This window comes from Mandrillus leucophaeus, unplaced genomic scaffold (genome assembly GCF_000951045.1).
Source record: "Mandrillus leucophaeus isolate KB7577 unplaced genomic scaffold, Mleu.le_1.0 Scaffold706, whole genome shotgun sequence".
NCBI lineage: Eukaryota > Metazoa > Chordata > Mammalia > Primates > Cercopithecidae > Mandrillus > Mandrillus leucophaeus.
The window spans coordinates 1,086,505-1,102,763 of NW_012107653.1; the positions used below are offsets into that span (position 1 = coordinate 1,086,505).

Consider the following 16,259-nt stretch of genomic DNA (forward strand, 5'->3'; position numbering starts at 1 on the left):
TACTTTACCCTCAAGAAAATTGTACAGTGTTTCCGGCCCTTCTCAGTTGTGGACGCTCGTAAGTTTTCGGCAGTTTCCGGGGAGACTCGGGGACTCCGCGTCTCGCTCTCTGTGTTCCGATCGCCCGGTGCGGTGGTGCAGGGTCTCGGGCTAGTCATGGCGTCCCCATCTCGGAGACTGCAGACTAAACCAGTCATTACTTGTTTCAAGAGCGTCCTACTAATCTACACTTTTATTTTCTGGGTGAGAGACGAAGGCGCCTGGGGCTGGCAGGGGATCCCGGGCTTTTAGGTGTGGGGGGGTGTGACCCTGAGCGGCGGGAGCTCAGGTCGGGGATGGGGTGGGGTTTGGGCGGCCATCGCGCCTGGGACCCTGACGCCGGCGACCAGTGACTGGGCCTCGAGCAAAGAGCTCAGGCATCTCGCCGGCCCTGGGGTCGGAGTGCGGGACGAAGGCAGCCGACAGGCTGAGCTGGGACCCAGACGTACCAGCGTTCGAGTTCGATACGGGAGGCGAGGTGGGCGTTAAGCCCCCAGAGCAAGCAGACGGTGACCGTGGACATTTGCAGAGGCAAGCAAGGCTTGCCCGGCCCCATTGAGGGCTCACTTGCATAATAGTGTCTTTCTTTTCACTGCTTCATAAGAGAGGAGTGTTTCGCAGGTAAGTATGGGTATGCCTCCACTCCCGCCAGTCTATCCTTGGGCTTGCTTTTGTGTACCATTCCTTTGTACCCTGTGCTCATCCCTAACTGGAGAGGACGGGGGAAGTTTCTGGAATTCATAAAATCACTTTTTTTTTTTTCACCTTCAAGGTTTTCTTCCTAAGGTTGGAGTAAGACAATTAAGGAAGTTTTGATCCCTAGGGTAAAATATGCCATGGGCTAGTGTTTACACACAAAAAGATGAATTTTAAGAATTTTGATAAGATGCCTTGTCCACGGCCTACTCTTGTGTGCAGCTCCGCTCCTAATCCCTTCTACTCTTCCCCCTTATCTGCCATATCCCAGAATATCACACCTATTGTGCTTTAAATACCTCATGCTTTGTGTTTTGAAGATGCTGCTATACACAGTGCGTAACTGTTTGTATTCTCTGAATTCCCACATAGATCACTGGCGTTATCCTTCTTGCAGTTGGCATTTGGGGCAAGGTGAGCCTGGAGAATTACTTTTCTCTTTTAAATGAGAAGGCCACCAATGTCCCCTTCGTGCTCATTGGTACTGGTACCGTCATTATTCTTTTGGGCACCTTTGGTTGTTTTGCTACCTGCCGAGCTTCTGCATGGATGCTAAAACTGGTGAGTCCTTGTTTTCATTAGAATTGATTCTTGGTTTTAGAAAAGTTTTGTATGTTATAGGATTCCTTTCTTGGAACTGGCCATGGCCCTTTACAATTTTTCCTGTTCCTTATGAAAACTTGTCAAGTAACAGTTCAGCTGCCAGTTTCCACTTTCAAAATAGACATGTTGTTATTTTCCCTGCCCTTTTCAATGAAAACATGATGAACCAATTGAGAAGACGACCATTATTTTTTTCTTTGACTCCCTTTGCAGCTGTGCTATATCTTATTTATGCTGACTTGGACTTTCTTTCTTATCCTGCAGTATGCAATGTTTCTGACTCTCATTTTTTTGGTCGAACTGGTCGCTGCCATCGTAGGATTTGTTTTCAGACATGAGGTAAGCCTGAATTAGGGAAGCTTAGCATGTTAAATTTATCCTCTAAAAGATAAAAATGGATTTATTTAAGTAGAAGAGTCAGACCTCTGTATTTAAACCTGTAGCTGACAGTAATGGCCTTCTTGTAAACATTCTGGTTCACTTCTAATTTAAAAGAAAATTTAGAAAATTGTAAAGACTGATAGTCACCAGAAGAAAATTACTTGTATTTCCTGTCATTTTTCTGTGTGTAAGTACCTATTAAAACAGAGATAGTACAATTTATAACTTTACTGATAGGAAAGTATTCAAAGCACAAAACTGATAACCTTCTTATGCCTTGCATTTTGAAAAGATTAGATATACTTAATGCAAATCATCAAAAGTTTAATATTGGGCCAGGCGCGGTGGCTCACGCCTGTAATCCCACCACTTTGGGAGGCCAAGGCGGGTGGATCACGAGGTCAGGAGATCGAGACCATGCTGGCTAACATGGTGAAACCCTGTCTCTACTAAAAATACAAAAAAAAAAAAAAATTAGCCGGGCATGGTAGTGGGTGCCTGTAGTCCCAGCTACTCGGGAGGCTGAGGCAGGAGAATGGCGTGAACCCAGGAGGCGGAGCTTGCAGTGAGCTGAGATCGCGCCACTGCACACCAGCCTGGGCGACAGAGTGAGACTCCATCTCAAAAAAAAAAAAAAAAAAACAGTTTAATATTGAATTAGAAATCAGGTAAACTTGGGGTAGTTCAAATATCATTCGGTGAGTAGCAAAGGCTCATCAATGAGAGTTCTTATAAAGTGGTAGCACAGTCTCCCAAAGTAAGGTTTTGTAGCTTACAAATTCCATAGGCATCGAATTTGTACTCAGTTTAAAGTGGAAAAAGATTAGCAGGGTGCAGAATACAGCAGTACTGCATGGCCACTCAGATAAATACATATTCCCACAGCACTTTGAACTTGTAGTGGTTCTCATCATATATTTTAATGTTTTGCTTAGTAGTCCCCTCAGCTAACCTATATCCCTTAGAGGACAGGATTGTACCATGGAAGTTAATTACCATACATGTTGCTGCTGTCAAAGATATGACCATTGGTCAGATTCAAGAACTTACTTAACCTGAAACTAAAAGAACTTTCTGGAGGATTTTCTTACTGACATTGTGTTTCTTTGCTATAGATTAAGAACAGCTTTAAGAATAATTATGAGAAGGCTTTGAAGCAGTATAACTCTACAGGAGATTATAGAAGCCATGCAGTAGACAAGATCCAAAGTACGGTAAGTGGTAACCACCACCTAGAGGGGAACACATTCCCTGCTGCCTCAGAGAAAAGAGTAGAATCTGGCTACTAGATGCTATCCACTTGTAGGGGAAAGAAGTGTGATGTGTTCCATTTTCCTCACATGTACACCTGTTCTCTTCTGTCCCTGCTTACATCATAGTCCGGGTACTGTTAGTACCAACTATAGCAGGAAAGTAAAGCCAATACAAAACTGTCATGCATGGTGCTAATCAAGGACCCAGTGCTCATCTCTTGAATCAATTCAGGAGAGAGATCATTGAGATTAGTAAATGTTTTGAGCACAAATTGCAATATTAGGTTAAATGTTTGACTACAAAGTTGTAATACAAACTGTAAATGCTTTTGTTGGGTTTTTCAGTTACATTGTTGTGGTGTCACCGATTATAGAGATTGGACAGATACTAATTATTACTCAGAAAAAGGATTTCCTAAGAGTTGCTGTAAACGTGAAGATTGTACTCCACAGAGAGATCCAGACAAAGTAAACAATGAAGTAAGGTGCCTTTTAAAACTTTCTATTTGACAATATTTGAGGACTTAACTGAATGCAAAATTGACCCAGTTTTTAATTTTTTTTTTTGAGACGGAGTCTCGCTCTGTCGCCCAGGCTGGAGTGCAGTGGCGCGATCTTGGCTCACTGCAAGCTCTGCCTCCAGGGTTCACCCCGTTCTCCTGCCTCAGCCTCCTGAGTAGCTGGGACTACAGGAGCCCACCACCACGCCTGGCTAATTTTTTGTATTTTTTAGTAGAGACGGGGTTTCACCGTGTTCGCCAGGGTGGTCTCGATCTCCTGACCTCGTGATCTGCCTGACTTGGCCTCCCAAAGTGCTGGGATTACAGGCGTGAACCACTGCGCCCGGCCAGTTTTTAATTTTTAAATATAAGCTGAAATGAGGCAGGTAAGACTTGAGTTCAGACAGCTAGCAAGTAACACTTTTTTGTTTATTTATTGTTTAGTACTTTTTCTAAAGACAGTGTTTCTCTCTGTCACCCAGTCTGAAGTGCAGTGGTGTGATCATAGTTCACTGGAGCCTTGAACTCCTGGGTTCAAGGGAAGTAACACTTTTAAATATATAATCCAAAAGGTGGAAATAGTTGGGAATAATTATTTGTTCTGTTGAGAACATATGGAAGAGAGTAGATTTCAATAAAATGAAAATCAAAGGCTCTGATACATACATCTTTCTGCAGAGGTATATGATCAAAGTATTTATTACCCTAAATATATCTTCCTGCAGTGGTATATGATCAAAGTATTTATTACCATAAAGAAAAGCACAGGCTGCTTGTACTGTATTTAATCTTTGTTTTTTTCCTCCCATTAGGGTTGTTTTATAAAGGTGATGACCATTATAGAGTCAGAAATGGGAGTCGTTGCAGGAATTTCCTTTGGAGTTGCTTGCTTCCAAGTAAGTCTTTGTAGTTACTTAGGAAATATTTCATCCCTCTTGTAGGTGTAAGCTAGAAGTTTTTTCACTCTTTTTTTTTTTGAGTTGGCGTCTTGCTCTGTTGCCCAGTCTGGAATGCAGTGGTGCCATCTCAGCTCCCTGCAACCTCTACTTCTTGGGTTCAAGCAATCCTCCCATCTCAGCCTCCCGAGTAGCTAGAATTACAGGTGTGTGCCACCACGCCTGGCTAATTTTTTTGTATTTTTAGTAGAGATGGGGTTTCACCATGTTGGCCAGGCTGATCTCGAACACTTGACCTCAAGTGATCCGCCCACCTCGGCCTCCCAAAGTGCTGGGATTACAGGTGTGAGCTACTGCATTCAGCAATATTTTCACTTTTAAGGCTTAAAGTTTTTGCTTCAGGGGCCTGGATAGTGAGGACATTTTTAGGGAAGTTGCATTTTCACAAAACTCTCAGTTACTGGTCACAATATAAAAATACTTTATTTAGGAGAAATACCTGATGTAGATGACGGGCTAATAGGTACAGCAAACCACCATGGCACGTGTATACCTATGTAACAAACCTGCACGTTCTGCACATGTAACCCAGAACTTAAAGTATAATAAAAAAAAAGAAGAAAAAATGTAAGATTTAGAATTAACTGGCAGCAGTACATATCTTTTGAAAGCAGTTAACTGTGGAAAGACTCAGTGCCCTCTTAGTTATGGCAACTTTCCAGTATCATAGTTCATGAAACAAAACACTAGATAGGAACCTTGGTTCTCTCTGCGGTCAGCCAAGATTCTAAAACGTTATCAGGATCTTTCCTGGGCTGCAACTGCCTGATGAGTTGCATACAAGTTCCAACCTATTAAAATTTAGATGATGCTACCCCCATATTCATTATGCACCAGTTGTTTTGGGTTGATTCCACGTTGTAGATCAAATTATGTTTCTCAAGTTGTGTTTCTCACTGTAGCATGAAGTTTGTTTTATGGCTCTGAACGATTTTCTTTTTTAGATTAAACACTAGAAATAAGACTAATTCAAGTTTAGTCTTGATATATTTTTAAAGTAGCAAGCAAAGCTATATCTAAATCTATGCTAACGCAGTAGCCACTAGCCACCTTTGAGTTGTTATAAATTATTAAATAAAATTAAAACCTCAGTTTGCTGGAGATTTGAAATACTTAGTAACCATGTGGCTGCTGCCTACTATATCAGACAGTACAGGGATTCTAGAACGTTTTCATTACTGTAGCGCTGCTCTGGATCTTTCCAGGAAAATCTCTGCCCTCGTTGATGGAGATTTCACTTGTTAAGATACTTACTGAAAACCATGTCTTTGTTTTTTTCTGGGAAATGAGAGTAAGAAAAGTTTCTCCAAAACTTGTGACTGAATCTTCCTTGAGTGACAGTTTGCTGGATTTTCCTTTGGTAAGAGTTGTGAAATTCTGGGTCATAGTGGCAATAAAACTTCACTTACATTCTTTGAATGTGATCTAGATGGTGCAGAGTATTAAACATAACTCTAGCAAAACTCAAGGAAGAAAATATAGGCGAATTACAAGTGAGAGGGGAATATAGTTTGAGGTCTTCAAGCTGTTTTGTGTATGTATTTAATTTTGTTCCTATTTTATTTCTAGCTGATTGGAATCTTTCTCGCCTACTGCCTCTCTCGTGCCATAACAAATAACCAGTATGAGATAGTGTAACCCAATGTATCTGCGGGCCTATTCCTCTCTACCTTTAAGGTGGGTTCATTTTGGTCCTCAGCTCTGTCAGTGTTGATATTGATTCTAGCCTGTGTATATGATGCATGGACTAAGTTTGCCAAGAACGTCTTGTCTAGTAGTATATTTAAACCTAGCTGGTGCTATGTAAGCCCTGTGTAGGCAGGTTAGGTCTCTATACACAGGGCATGATCAGAAAGTAATGACTTAGCTACAGCTTCTCTATGCATGCTCTCTGTTTTTATGCAACACAAGAGTCCCCGTGTGGGTTTATATATTTACATACACATGTCAGCCTAGAGATCATAAGTGGTCCCTTTTCTAACATGTTTCAGCCTAGAGAGAAGAGAAGCAAAGAATCCCAATAATGACCTTACTTGTGAGGTTCCCTGGCAGGTGCACTCTGCTCATCACCTATCTCTTATACACATCTAGATGTGTATAAGAGACAGGTCTAACTCTATCGCCCAGTCTGGAATGCAGTGGTGCCATCTCAGCTCCCTGCAACCTCTACTTCTTGGGTTCAAGCAATCCTCCCATCTCAGCCTCCCGAGTAGCTAGAATTACAGGTGTGTGCCATCATGGATAATTTTTTTGTATTTTTAGTAGAGATGGGGTTTCACCATGTTGGCCAGGCTGATCTCGAACACTTGACCTCAAGTGATCCGCCCACCTCGGCCTCCCAAAGTGCTGGGATTACAGGTGTGAGCTACTGCATTCAGCAATATTTTCACTTTTAAGGCTTAAAGTTTTTGCTTCAGGGGCCTGGATAGTGAGGACATTTTTAGGGAAGTTGCATTTTCACAAAATTCTCGGTTACTGGTCACAATATAAAAATACTTTATTTAGGAGAAATACCTGATGTAGATGACGGGCTAATAGGTACAGCAAACCACCATGGCACGTGTATACCTATGTAACAAACCTGCACGTTCTGCACATGTAACCCAGAACTTAAAGTATAATAAAAAAAAAAAAGAAGAAAAAATGTAAGATTTAGAATTAACTGGCAGCAGTACATATCTTTTGAAAGCAGTTAACTGTGGAAAGACTCAGTGCCCTCTTAGTTATGGCAACTTTCCAGTATCATAGTTCATGAAACAAAACACTAGATAGGAACCTTGGTTCTCTCTGCGGTCAGCCAAGATTCTAAAACGTTATCAGGATCTTTCCTGGGCTGCAACTGCCTGATGAGTTGCATACAAGTTCCAACCTATTAAAATTTAGATGATGCTACCCCCATATTCATTATGCACCAGTTGTTTTGGGTTGATTCCACGTTGTAGATCAAATTATGTTTCTCAAGTTGTGTTTCTCACTGTAGCATGAAGTTTGTTTTATGGCTCTGAACGATTTTCTTTTTTAGATTAAACACTAGAAATAAGACTAATTCAAGTTTAGTCTTGATATATTTTTAAAGTAGCAAGCAAAGCTATATCTAAATCTATGCTAACGCAGTAGCCACTAGCCACCTTTGAGTTGTTATAAATTATTAAATAAAATTAAAACCTCAGTTTGCTGGAGATTTGAAATACTTAGTAACCATGTGGCTGCTGCCTACTATATCAGACAGTACAGGGATTCTAGAACGTTTTCATTACTGTAGCGCTGCTCTGGATCTTTCCAGGAAAATCTCTGCCCTCGTTGATGGAGATTTCACTTGTTAAGATACTTACTGAAAACCATGTCTTTGTTTTTTTCTGGGAAATGAGAGTAAGAAAAGTTTCTCCAAAACTTGTGACTGAATCTTCCTTGAGTGACAGTTTGCTGGATTTTCCTTTGGTAAGAGTTGTGAAATTCTGGGTCATAGTGGCAATAAAACTTCACTTACATTCTTTGAATGTGATCTAGATGGTGCAGAGTATTAAACATAACTCTAGCAAAACTCAAGGAAGAAAATATAGGCGAATTACAAGTGAGAGGGGAATATAGTTTGAGGTCTTCAAGCTGTTTTGTGTATGTATTTAATTTTGTTCCTATTTTATTTCTAGCTGATTGGAATCTTTCTCGCCTACTGCCTCTCTCGTGCCATAACAAATAACCAGTATGAGATAGTGTAACCCAGTGTATCTGCGGGCCTATTCCTCTCTACCTTTAAGGTGGGTTCATTTTGGTCCTCAGCTCTGTCAGTGTTGATATTGATTCTAGCCTGTGTATATGATGCATGGACTAAGTTTGCCAAGAACGTCTTGTCTAGTAGTATATTTAAACCTAGCTGGTGCTATGTAAGCCCTGTGTAGGCAGGTTAGGTCTCTATACACAGGGCATGATCAGAAAGTAATGACTTAGCTACAGCTTCTCTATGCATGCTCTCTGTTTTTATGCAACACAAGAGTCCCCGTGTGGGTTTATATATTTACATACACATGTCAGCCTAGAGATCATAAGTGGTCCCTTTTCTAACATGTTTCAGCCTAGAGAGAAGAGAAGCAAAGAATCCCAATAATGACCTTACTTGTGAGGTTCCCTGGCAGGTGCACTCTGCTCATCACCAATATTGACATTTTCCCTAGTCCTTTTCATAGTTTTCATTTACCACAGTCCATCAGTCGTTGAGAGTGTGGCTTTCTTGGTAAAAAGATGTTTTTGGTGGGCTATTGTTCAAGCCGTAAACTCATCTGGTCAGATTTTGGGAAGACGTGTGTTTCAATGGCATTAGTATTTGAGTGGTAAAATACTATGAGAACTGTTGTTGACTGAATTGATCCCTAGGGCACACTTTGCATTTTACTTGAGCCACTGACTAGGAGCACATAGGAAGGCCTTCATTAGCAGGAATAGATTAGAATGTATGTAAGCAAATACGGATGTTGAAATTTGGGTAACAAGTACATTAACTGTTTTTGTTTAATTTTAGGACATTTAGGTTCCCCCCGTGAATTAGAAATTGCCTGGTTGGAGAACTGACGACACTACTTACTGATAGATCAAAAAACTACACCAGTAGGTTGATTCAATCAAGATGTATGTAGACCGAAAACTATACCAATAGGCTGATTCAATCAAGATTTGTGCTCGCAATAGGCTGATTCAATCAAGATGTGTGTTTGCTATGTTCTAAGTCCACCTTCTGTCCCATTCGTGTTAGATCGTTGAAACCCTGTATCCCTTTGAAACACTGGAAGAGCTAGTAAATTGTAAATGAAGTAATCCTGTGTTCCTCTTGACTGTTATTTTTCTTAGTGGGGGGCCTTTGGAAGGCACTGTGAATTTGCTATTTTGATGTAGTGTTACAAGATGGAAAATTGATTCCTCTGACTTTGCTATTGATGTAGTGTGATAGAAAATTGACCTCTCTGAACTGGCTCCTTCCCAGTCAAGGTTATCCTGGTTTGATTGTATAATTCGCACCAAGAAGTTAAAATGTTTTATTACTCTCTGTTCTGATGACAGGCAGAGAGTCACATTGTGTGATTTAATTTCAGTCAGTCAATAGATGGCATCCCTCATGAAGGTGCCAGATGGTGATAACAGTAAGGGACTACTGATGTTCTGTGATACATCAGGTTTCAGCACACAACTTACATTTCTTTGCCTCCAAATTGAGGCATTTATTATGATGTTCATAGTTTCCTTCTTGTTTGAAAGTTTCTAATTATTAAATGGTGTCGGAATTATTGTATTTTCCTTAGGATTTCAGTGGAACTTATCTTCATTAAATTTAGCTGGTACCAGGTTGATATGACTTGTTAATATTATGGTCAACTTTAAGTCTTAGTTTTCGTTTGTGCCTTTGATTAATAAGTATAACTCTTTTATACAATAAATACTGTTTTCCTCTAAAAAGATCGTGTTTAAATTAACTTGTAGAAAATCTGCTGGGATGGTTGTTGTTTTCCACTGAGAACGCTAAGCCCTACATTTCTACTCAGAGTACTGTTTTTAGATGTGAAATATAAGCCTGAGGCCTTAACTCTGTATTAAAAAAATTAATGTTCTTGTTTAAAAAATCTATTCCCATAGGTACAGCAAACCACCATGGCACATGTATACCTATGTAACAAACCTGCACATTCTGCACATGTATCCCAGAACTTAATGTAAACAAAAAATCTTAAAGTGCAAATATTAACTGTTCCCTGTGAAAAAATTATATTCCATGTTATAAAATACCATATGATTAGTGTTCTCTTAGAGATCAGACTTTTTTGATTGTATAGTTTGCATTAAAAAGTTGTATAGGGAGGGATGTAACCTGTATCTTCAGGATAATAAGGAAATAAGGAAAATAATTACTAAAATTTGAGTTGAAGTCAGGGAATTATTTCTTTGGTTTTGAGTCTTTTTATACATCCATTAGTAGAACCTATCTAGTCTGATTGCCACAGTCCTTGAATTGATGGTAAGGGGGAGTTAGTTACAGTTAGAGAAAAAAACTGGGCAAAAACTACTAGTTAAATAATCATTAATTTTGAGTATGGGTTTTAAAATGCTTGGAGTTATTGCAGAAAAAGGATATTCTCCATTAGAACATTTGACGTGTGGCCTTTGACGTAAGATAAGGTGATAAGAAAATTAAGTTGAAAAATAGTGACTCAAGTATAGCAAGTCAGATTTTTGGCTACTGAGATTAAAGAAGCAAATATTTAAAGGATTATCAGCAATTTTCAAATACATATTTTTCACTGCAGTGGTTTTGAAGAACGTTTTAAAGTCATATTTAGAATTTTTTTAAAAAAGTTTTCCCTCAGCTGGCATGGTGGCTCACATCTGTAATCCTAGCATTTGGAGAGGCTGAGGTGGGTGGATCACCTGAGGTCAGGAGTTCTAGTCCAGCCTGGCCAACATGGTAAAGCACCATCTCTACTAAAAATGCAAAAATTAGCTGGGTGTGGTGGTGAGCACCTGTAATCCCAGCTACTTGGGAGACTGAGGCAGTAGAGTCACTTGAATCTGGGAGGCAGAGGTTGCAGTGAGCCGAGATCGTGCCGCTGCACTCCAGCCTGGGCGACAAAAGTGAACCTCCATCTCAAAAAAAAAAAAAAAAAAAAAAAAAGTTTTCCCTCATTATTAAAAAGGAAAAATTATAGAAAATTAAAATATAGAATGTAGAAAGAGGGAAAACACCACACATCACTCTTCAGGTGGATTGGTTTATTTTTAAGATGGTTTTATTTTGGATAGCCAGTTAGAAAACTCACTTATAGCTGATATGTGCATATGCGTGCTGAATTGTATACTTAATTCTGAAAGTAATGAGGAAACATTTCACCTGATGATAACAGGTACAAAGGAAAGTTCACGTGTCTTTAATAGTTTGCTAATTAGACTAGCCGGCTAGAAAGAGGGATCACTAGATGGGAGAGGGAGATCCAGTTTCCACAGGAGACGGTAGGTCTGCTCGTTTCCATGGTGACAATCCTAATGGCAGAGGGAGTGAGTTTCCCTTAGTGGCACAGGCTGGGGGTTTTGAGCTTTTGAGTTTTATTTTATAGAAATCTGGAGAATTTTACATTTTACTTCATTTTATATCCATGTTTAAAATAATTCATTTTTGATGTCCCAAAATTGATGTGGGTTGCCTTATTTCCAGGCACCAGGTTCCTCACTGCAAGGTGACATTTTGAGAAGCAGAGATCTCTAGGTATATCTTCTGAAAGTGTGAAAAGCTTGGTAGATTTCAATGGCCTATTCCAGGTGGGTTGTTGGGTTTATGTTGTAAGCATCAAACTTTTGTGGAAATAAATACCTAATACAAGGTATAAATACCATTTCTGGTTTTCCTCAGAGCTCACAAAAGAATCTCTGGGACTTGATGTTTTCAGCCTCCTGTCAGAATCCAAGTTGGTGATGCACCCAAGCAAACCTGTTAAAATATGAGATACAGGGCCGGGTGCGGTGGCTCACACCTGTAATCCCAGCACTTTGGGAGGCCAAGGTGGGTGGATCACGAGGTCAGGAGATTGAGACCATCCTGGTTAATACAGTGAAACGCCGTCTCTACTAAAAGTACAAAAAATTAGCCAGACATGGTGGCGGGTGCCTGTAGTCCCAGCTACTCGGGAGGCTGAGGCAGGAGGATGGCGTGAACCTGGGAGGCGGAGTTTGCAGTGAGCAGAGATCGCGTGTCTTTAATAGTTTGCTAATTAGAGTAGCTGGTTAGAAAGGGGAATCACTAGATGGGAGTGATCACTAGATGGGCACTCCAGCCTGGCGACAGAGCAAGACTCCGTCTCAAAAAAATATATAATAAATAAAAAGAGACACAAAGCATATATGCATTTTCTTGTGAAACAGTAAACTTTGGTTCCTTTGAACTATTCTGTGAGGGTTTTTGTGTTTGCAGAAAAAAAAAAATTAACCTAAGATATTAATGCCGTTTCTGCTTTTCCTCACAGCATATATAAGATACTTTGAGATTTGATTTTTTTTTAAGTTTGCTACTTTTCTAGGTTGACACTTTATGATGTGGCAAACCAAACTTTACTAATTTAAAAAGGAAAACAAAAGGCTAATGTGTCAGAAATGAATATATAAACTGAAACAGCTATAGGGAAATAAGACTTTCATTTTTAAGTCATTGCTTTAAAACTTCACCCAGATTGCTTGTGAGAGAGAAGCCACTATGATTTAATTATGGTTTTTCTATTAGGTACCGTGACCCCATGGAGCTTAGTAGCATCAGGCACTTGTAAGAGCACAGTAAATGCTAATGGAGTAAATGAATGAATGAGTGAGTCTAATTATAATGGCCCTTTAATGTTCTGTGTGAAATAAGATGATCTCAACATCTCATTCTATGTAAGCCACCATTTATATAATAGAAACCACCTGCCCAGTCAGAAACCACTTAACCTCAGAAACCACTGCTAACTTCCTCCTGGTCAAGTCGCTTTTTGCTGCTTCTCTTTCTTGAAGTCTTTGTTGCATTTGGTACCACTAAAAATATTTTTCTTTTTTTTGTTTTGACTGTGTAACATCCTGATTTTCTTCCCTTTTACTGCTCTTTCTAGTTTACTTTGTTGTTTGAATTTCCTCCTCCTTTTCAAGTGTGGCTGACCCCAAGGGCTTATATTTAGCTTTTTGCTCTTAGATTATGCTGACCTTACCTTGAGGAAGTAAATGTACATGACCGTCAGGCCTAACATCTTATTCTTGGGACATGCACTTTAGTTATGTGTTGGTCATAGCAGCTTGCTTATATTCCTACCCCTCTCCAATACCTAAAAGTTTAGTAGCATTCCAAACACTTAAAAAATTTTAAATATTCCTCCTGTAAACATCTAACACATGAACAGTAAGTACTTATTTGACATTGACCTACCTGGCTCTTTCACCAGGGAGGACATGGCTTATGGAAACTGGGGAAAATGGGTCACCTGTTCTAACCACAAGCATTTATCAAGTGCACATCAGTTCTTTGGGATTGTCATGCTTCATCTGATGGTGTTCTCATTACCATATCCTCAAAATTTTCATTAAAAAAAAGTGAAGTGGTGAGTTGGTAAGGCTCTTGTTTCTTCCAGTCGAAGTTTCTCACCACTTCTTTTTCTGGGAAAACACAAACCTATTAGCAACATCCACAAAGCAAATCAAACTGACATAGCACTTGCCTGGATATAGACAATTCACCAATGGCTATATACAGCGTATATAGGAGGGTACACAACTACTCAGAATCATGACTAGAAAGGTAAAGTATGTACACAGGGCAACATTATGTACACAGGGCAACCTAGGGTACAGCGTAAGAGATTCTGCACACATTTTCCTGTCCAGAAAGGCCGTGCACTTCCTCAGCAGGAAAGTGGCAGATAAGGGCCTGTAATCCCAGCACTTTGGGAAGCCAAGGCAGGCGGATCACCTGAGGTCAGGAGTTTGAGACCAGCCTGACCAACATGGAGAAACTCCATCTCTACTAAAAATACAAAATAAGCGGGGTGTGATAGTGTGTGCCTGTAGTCCCAGTTACTCGAGAGGCTGAGGCAGGAGAATCACTTGAACCCGGGAGGTGGAGGTTGCAGTGAGCTGAGATCGTGCCATTGCACTCTAGCCTGGGCAACAAGAGCAAAACACAGTCTAAAAACAACAACAACAACAAAAAGAAAGTGGCATATAAGACCCTTTTTCCCGTGTGTGTGTGTGTGTGTGTGTGTGAGAGAGAGAGAGAGTGTGTGACAGAGTCTCTCTCCATCACCCAGGCTGGAGTGCAGTGGTGCGATCTTGGCTCACTGCAACCTCCACCTCCCAGGTTCAAGCAATTATCCCTGCCTCAGCCTCCTGAGTAGCTGGGATTACAGGCTCCCGCCACCACGCCCAGCTAATTTTTGTATTTTTAGTAGTGACAGGGTTTCGCCACGTTGGCCAGGCTGATCTTGAACTCCTGACCTCAGGTGATCCGCCCGCCTCGGCCTCCCAAAGTGCTGAGATTACGTGTGTGAGCCACCGCGCCCAGCCCCCTCTTCGGTTTCTTCTCCTATAGTTGGGGAAATAAGATAACTAATGTGTATTGAGCATTTACTAATTGCTTCAGTAGACTACCTTGTGTGGGGAGGTAGTGCTATCCTCATTTTCCCTAAAAACAAAAAAGTTGAGGGTTAGGTTAAATAACTTGCCCAAAGTCACGTAGCTATTGAGTGGCAGATCTGGAATTTTAACTGAAATCTGACTCTGAAGCCTATGCTTCTTTTATTGGATTTTGGTGCATCTTAATAGCAAAGTGTGACACTGGCCCATAGCCAGAGAATGGAAGGAAGAAACAAAAAGATTCTCTTCTCTAAATATCCTTTAAAAAAAAAAATTATTAAGGCAGAGTCTCAATCTGTTGTCCAGGCTGGAGTGCAGTGGCAAAATCTCGGCTCACTGCAACCTCCGCCTCCCAGGTTCAGGCGAGTCTCCTGCCTCAGCCTCCCAAGTAGCTGGGATTACAGGCGCCCGCCCCCACGCCCAGCTAATTTTTTGTATTTTTAGTAGAGACAGGGGTCTTGCCATGTTGATCAGGCTGGTCTTGAACTCCTGACCACCTCAGCCTCTCAAAGTGCTGGTATTACAGGCATGAACCACTGCTCCCGACCTCTCCAAATATCTTTTAATCAGTCTTTATTGAATGTGAAATCTTTAAAGAGAAAACCTTCGTGAAAGAATATCCTATTCTCTCACAATATGCCCTTTGTAGGGTGTTAGTGTACAATAATTACATATTAAAAACAAACCAACCAACCTTGTTATTACTCCTCAGCTCCACAACATTATCGAACCAAGGGAATGATTACAAAGAGTTAATAGCAGTCTAAACATCAACTCTTTCCATTTTCTTTTAGGCATCTTGACAGTCTAATGCTTCCTAAAGTTTATAAACTAATATTTCCTATGTTAGGAAAGATACTCCACAACACTTAGTTGCTTTCATAACATATTCCCATTTGAGTATCTTTAAATATTAAGTGAAACAAACAAGAACAAAAACACCTGTGCTACACACTCACACATGGGGGCAGAATCACTCCTACCCTTTAGGTACAAGTCCAAACTCCCGCTTTCATTAAATGGGTTTATTCGCACATGTGCACATGCATGCAGATAATCTATTCCCCTACAGAACAGAAGCAATTTCTGAAGCAGCTAGCCCCACTTTAGAGTGCGCCAGGGAATCCAGGGAGTTCAGAGCTGCACACTACAGCTCAGGACAGCCTTGAATCCAGCCCAATCACAGTCTTGCCCAAGCAGAGCAAGCAATACAGGCCCTTCTTTCATGACGTTTTCCTTAGCCTCCTACCCGACCCTTCTTGGCCTCAGCCCCATCTTGGGACTCTGACACTGTCTTAGACAAAATGTAGCAGAAAACATGTCACGGTAATTATTAGAGAACTTGGCCCGAAGACACACATATCCCAAAGAACATGGAAAATGTAAAAATGTTCAGGGAAATTAAAAGTGTATAATGTAACAAATCAAAGATAACCAATGTTTTGATTTAAAAACAGAAGTTTCTTATCTACAAAATGAGTACATGAATTATTAGAAAAATGTATAAAAATTTCAGAGTTCAAAGAAGTATAAAGTAATAAAGTAATAAGTGAAAGTCTTGTTTTGCTGCCCACCCTCATTATTCCCACTTCCCAGAGAGGATCACTGATTAAAGTACCTTATGATTCCTTCCACACGTTGCCATATACATGTGTATTTGTACAGTTTTTTCTTCCCACAAATGGAAGCCATGGTTAAGATCGCAGACT

At 40.4% G+C, this 16,259-nt stretch overlaps 1 protein-coding gene across 2 annotated transcripts; it reads left to right on the plus strand.

Moving 5' to 3' along the window:
- TSPAN6 (tetraspanin 6) lies at positions 1-9,559 on the plus strand. 2 transcript variants are annotated; one of them, XM_011964809.1, is made up of 9 exons: positions 30-58; positions 644-660; positions 1,108-1,296; positions 1,603-1,677; positions 2,835-2,933; positions 3,318-3,452; positions 4,285-4,368; positions 5,998-6,105; positions 8,942-9,559. In XM_011964809.1, the coding sequence occupies exons 3-8, from the start codon at positions 1,285-1,287 to the stop codon at positions 6,064-6,066; spliced, it is 474 nt and encodes a 157-aa protein (XP_011820199.1). In that variant the 5' UTR covers positions 30-58; positions 644-660; positions 1,108-1,284; the 3' UTR covers positions 6,067-6,105; positions 8,942-9,559. The 2 variants fall into 2 exon arrangements, with proteins under 2 accessions (XP_011820197.1, XP_011820199.1); XM_011964807.1 differs by lacking the exon at positions 644-660 and having other exon boundaries at positions 1-243.
- The last annotated feature ends 6,700 nt before the right edge of the window (positions 9,560-16,259 follow it).

What these genes read in the sequence shown, in the direction of transcription:
- TSPAN6 (XM_011964807.1), top strand. Translation starts at nt 157, where the DNA reads ATGGCGTCCCCATCTCGGAGACTGCAGACTAAACCAGTCATTACTTGT. An exon ending in TAGACAAGATCCAAAGTACG is followed by an intron (nt 2,934 to 3,317) that starts GTAAGTGGTAAC and finishes TGGGTTTTTCAG; the next exon opens with TTACATTGTTGTGGTGTCAC. An exon ending in CAGACAAAGTAAACAATGAA is followed by an intron (nt 3,453 to 4,284) that starts GTAAGGTGCCTT and finishes TCCTCCCATTAG; the next exon opens with GGTTGTTTTATAAAGGTGAT.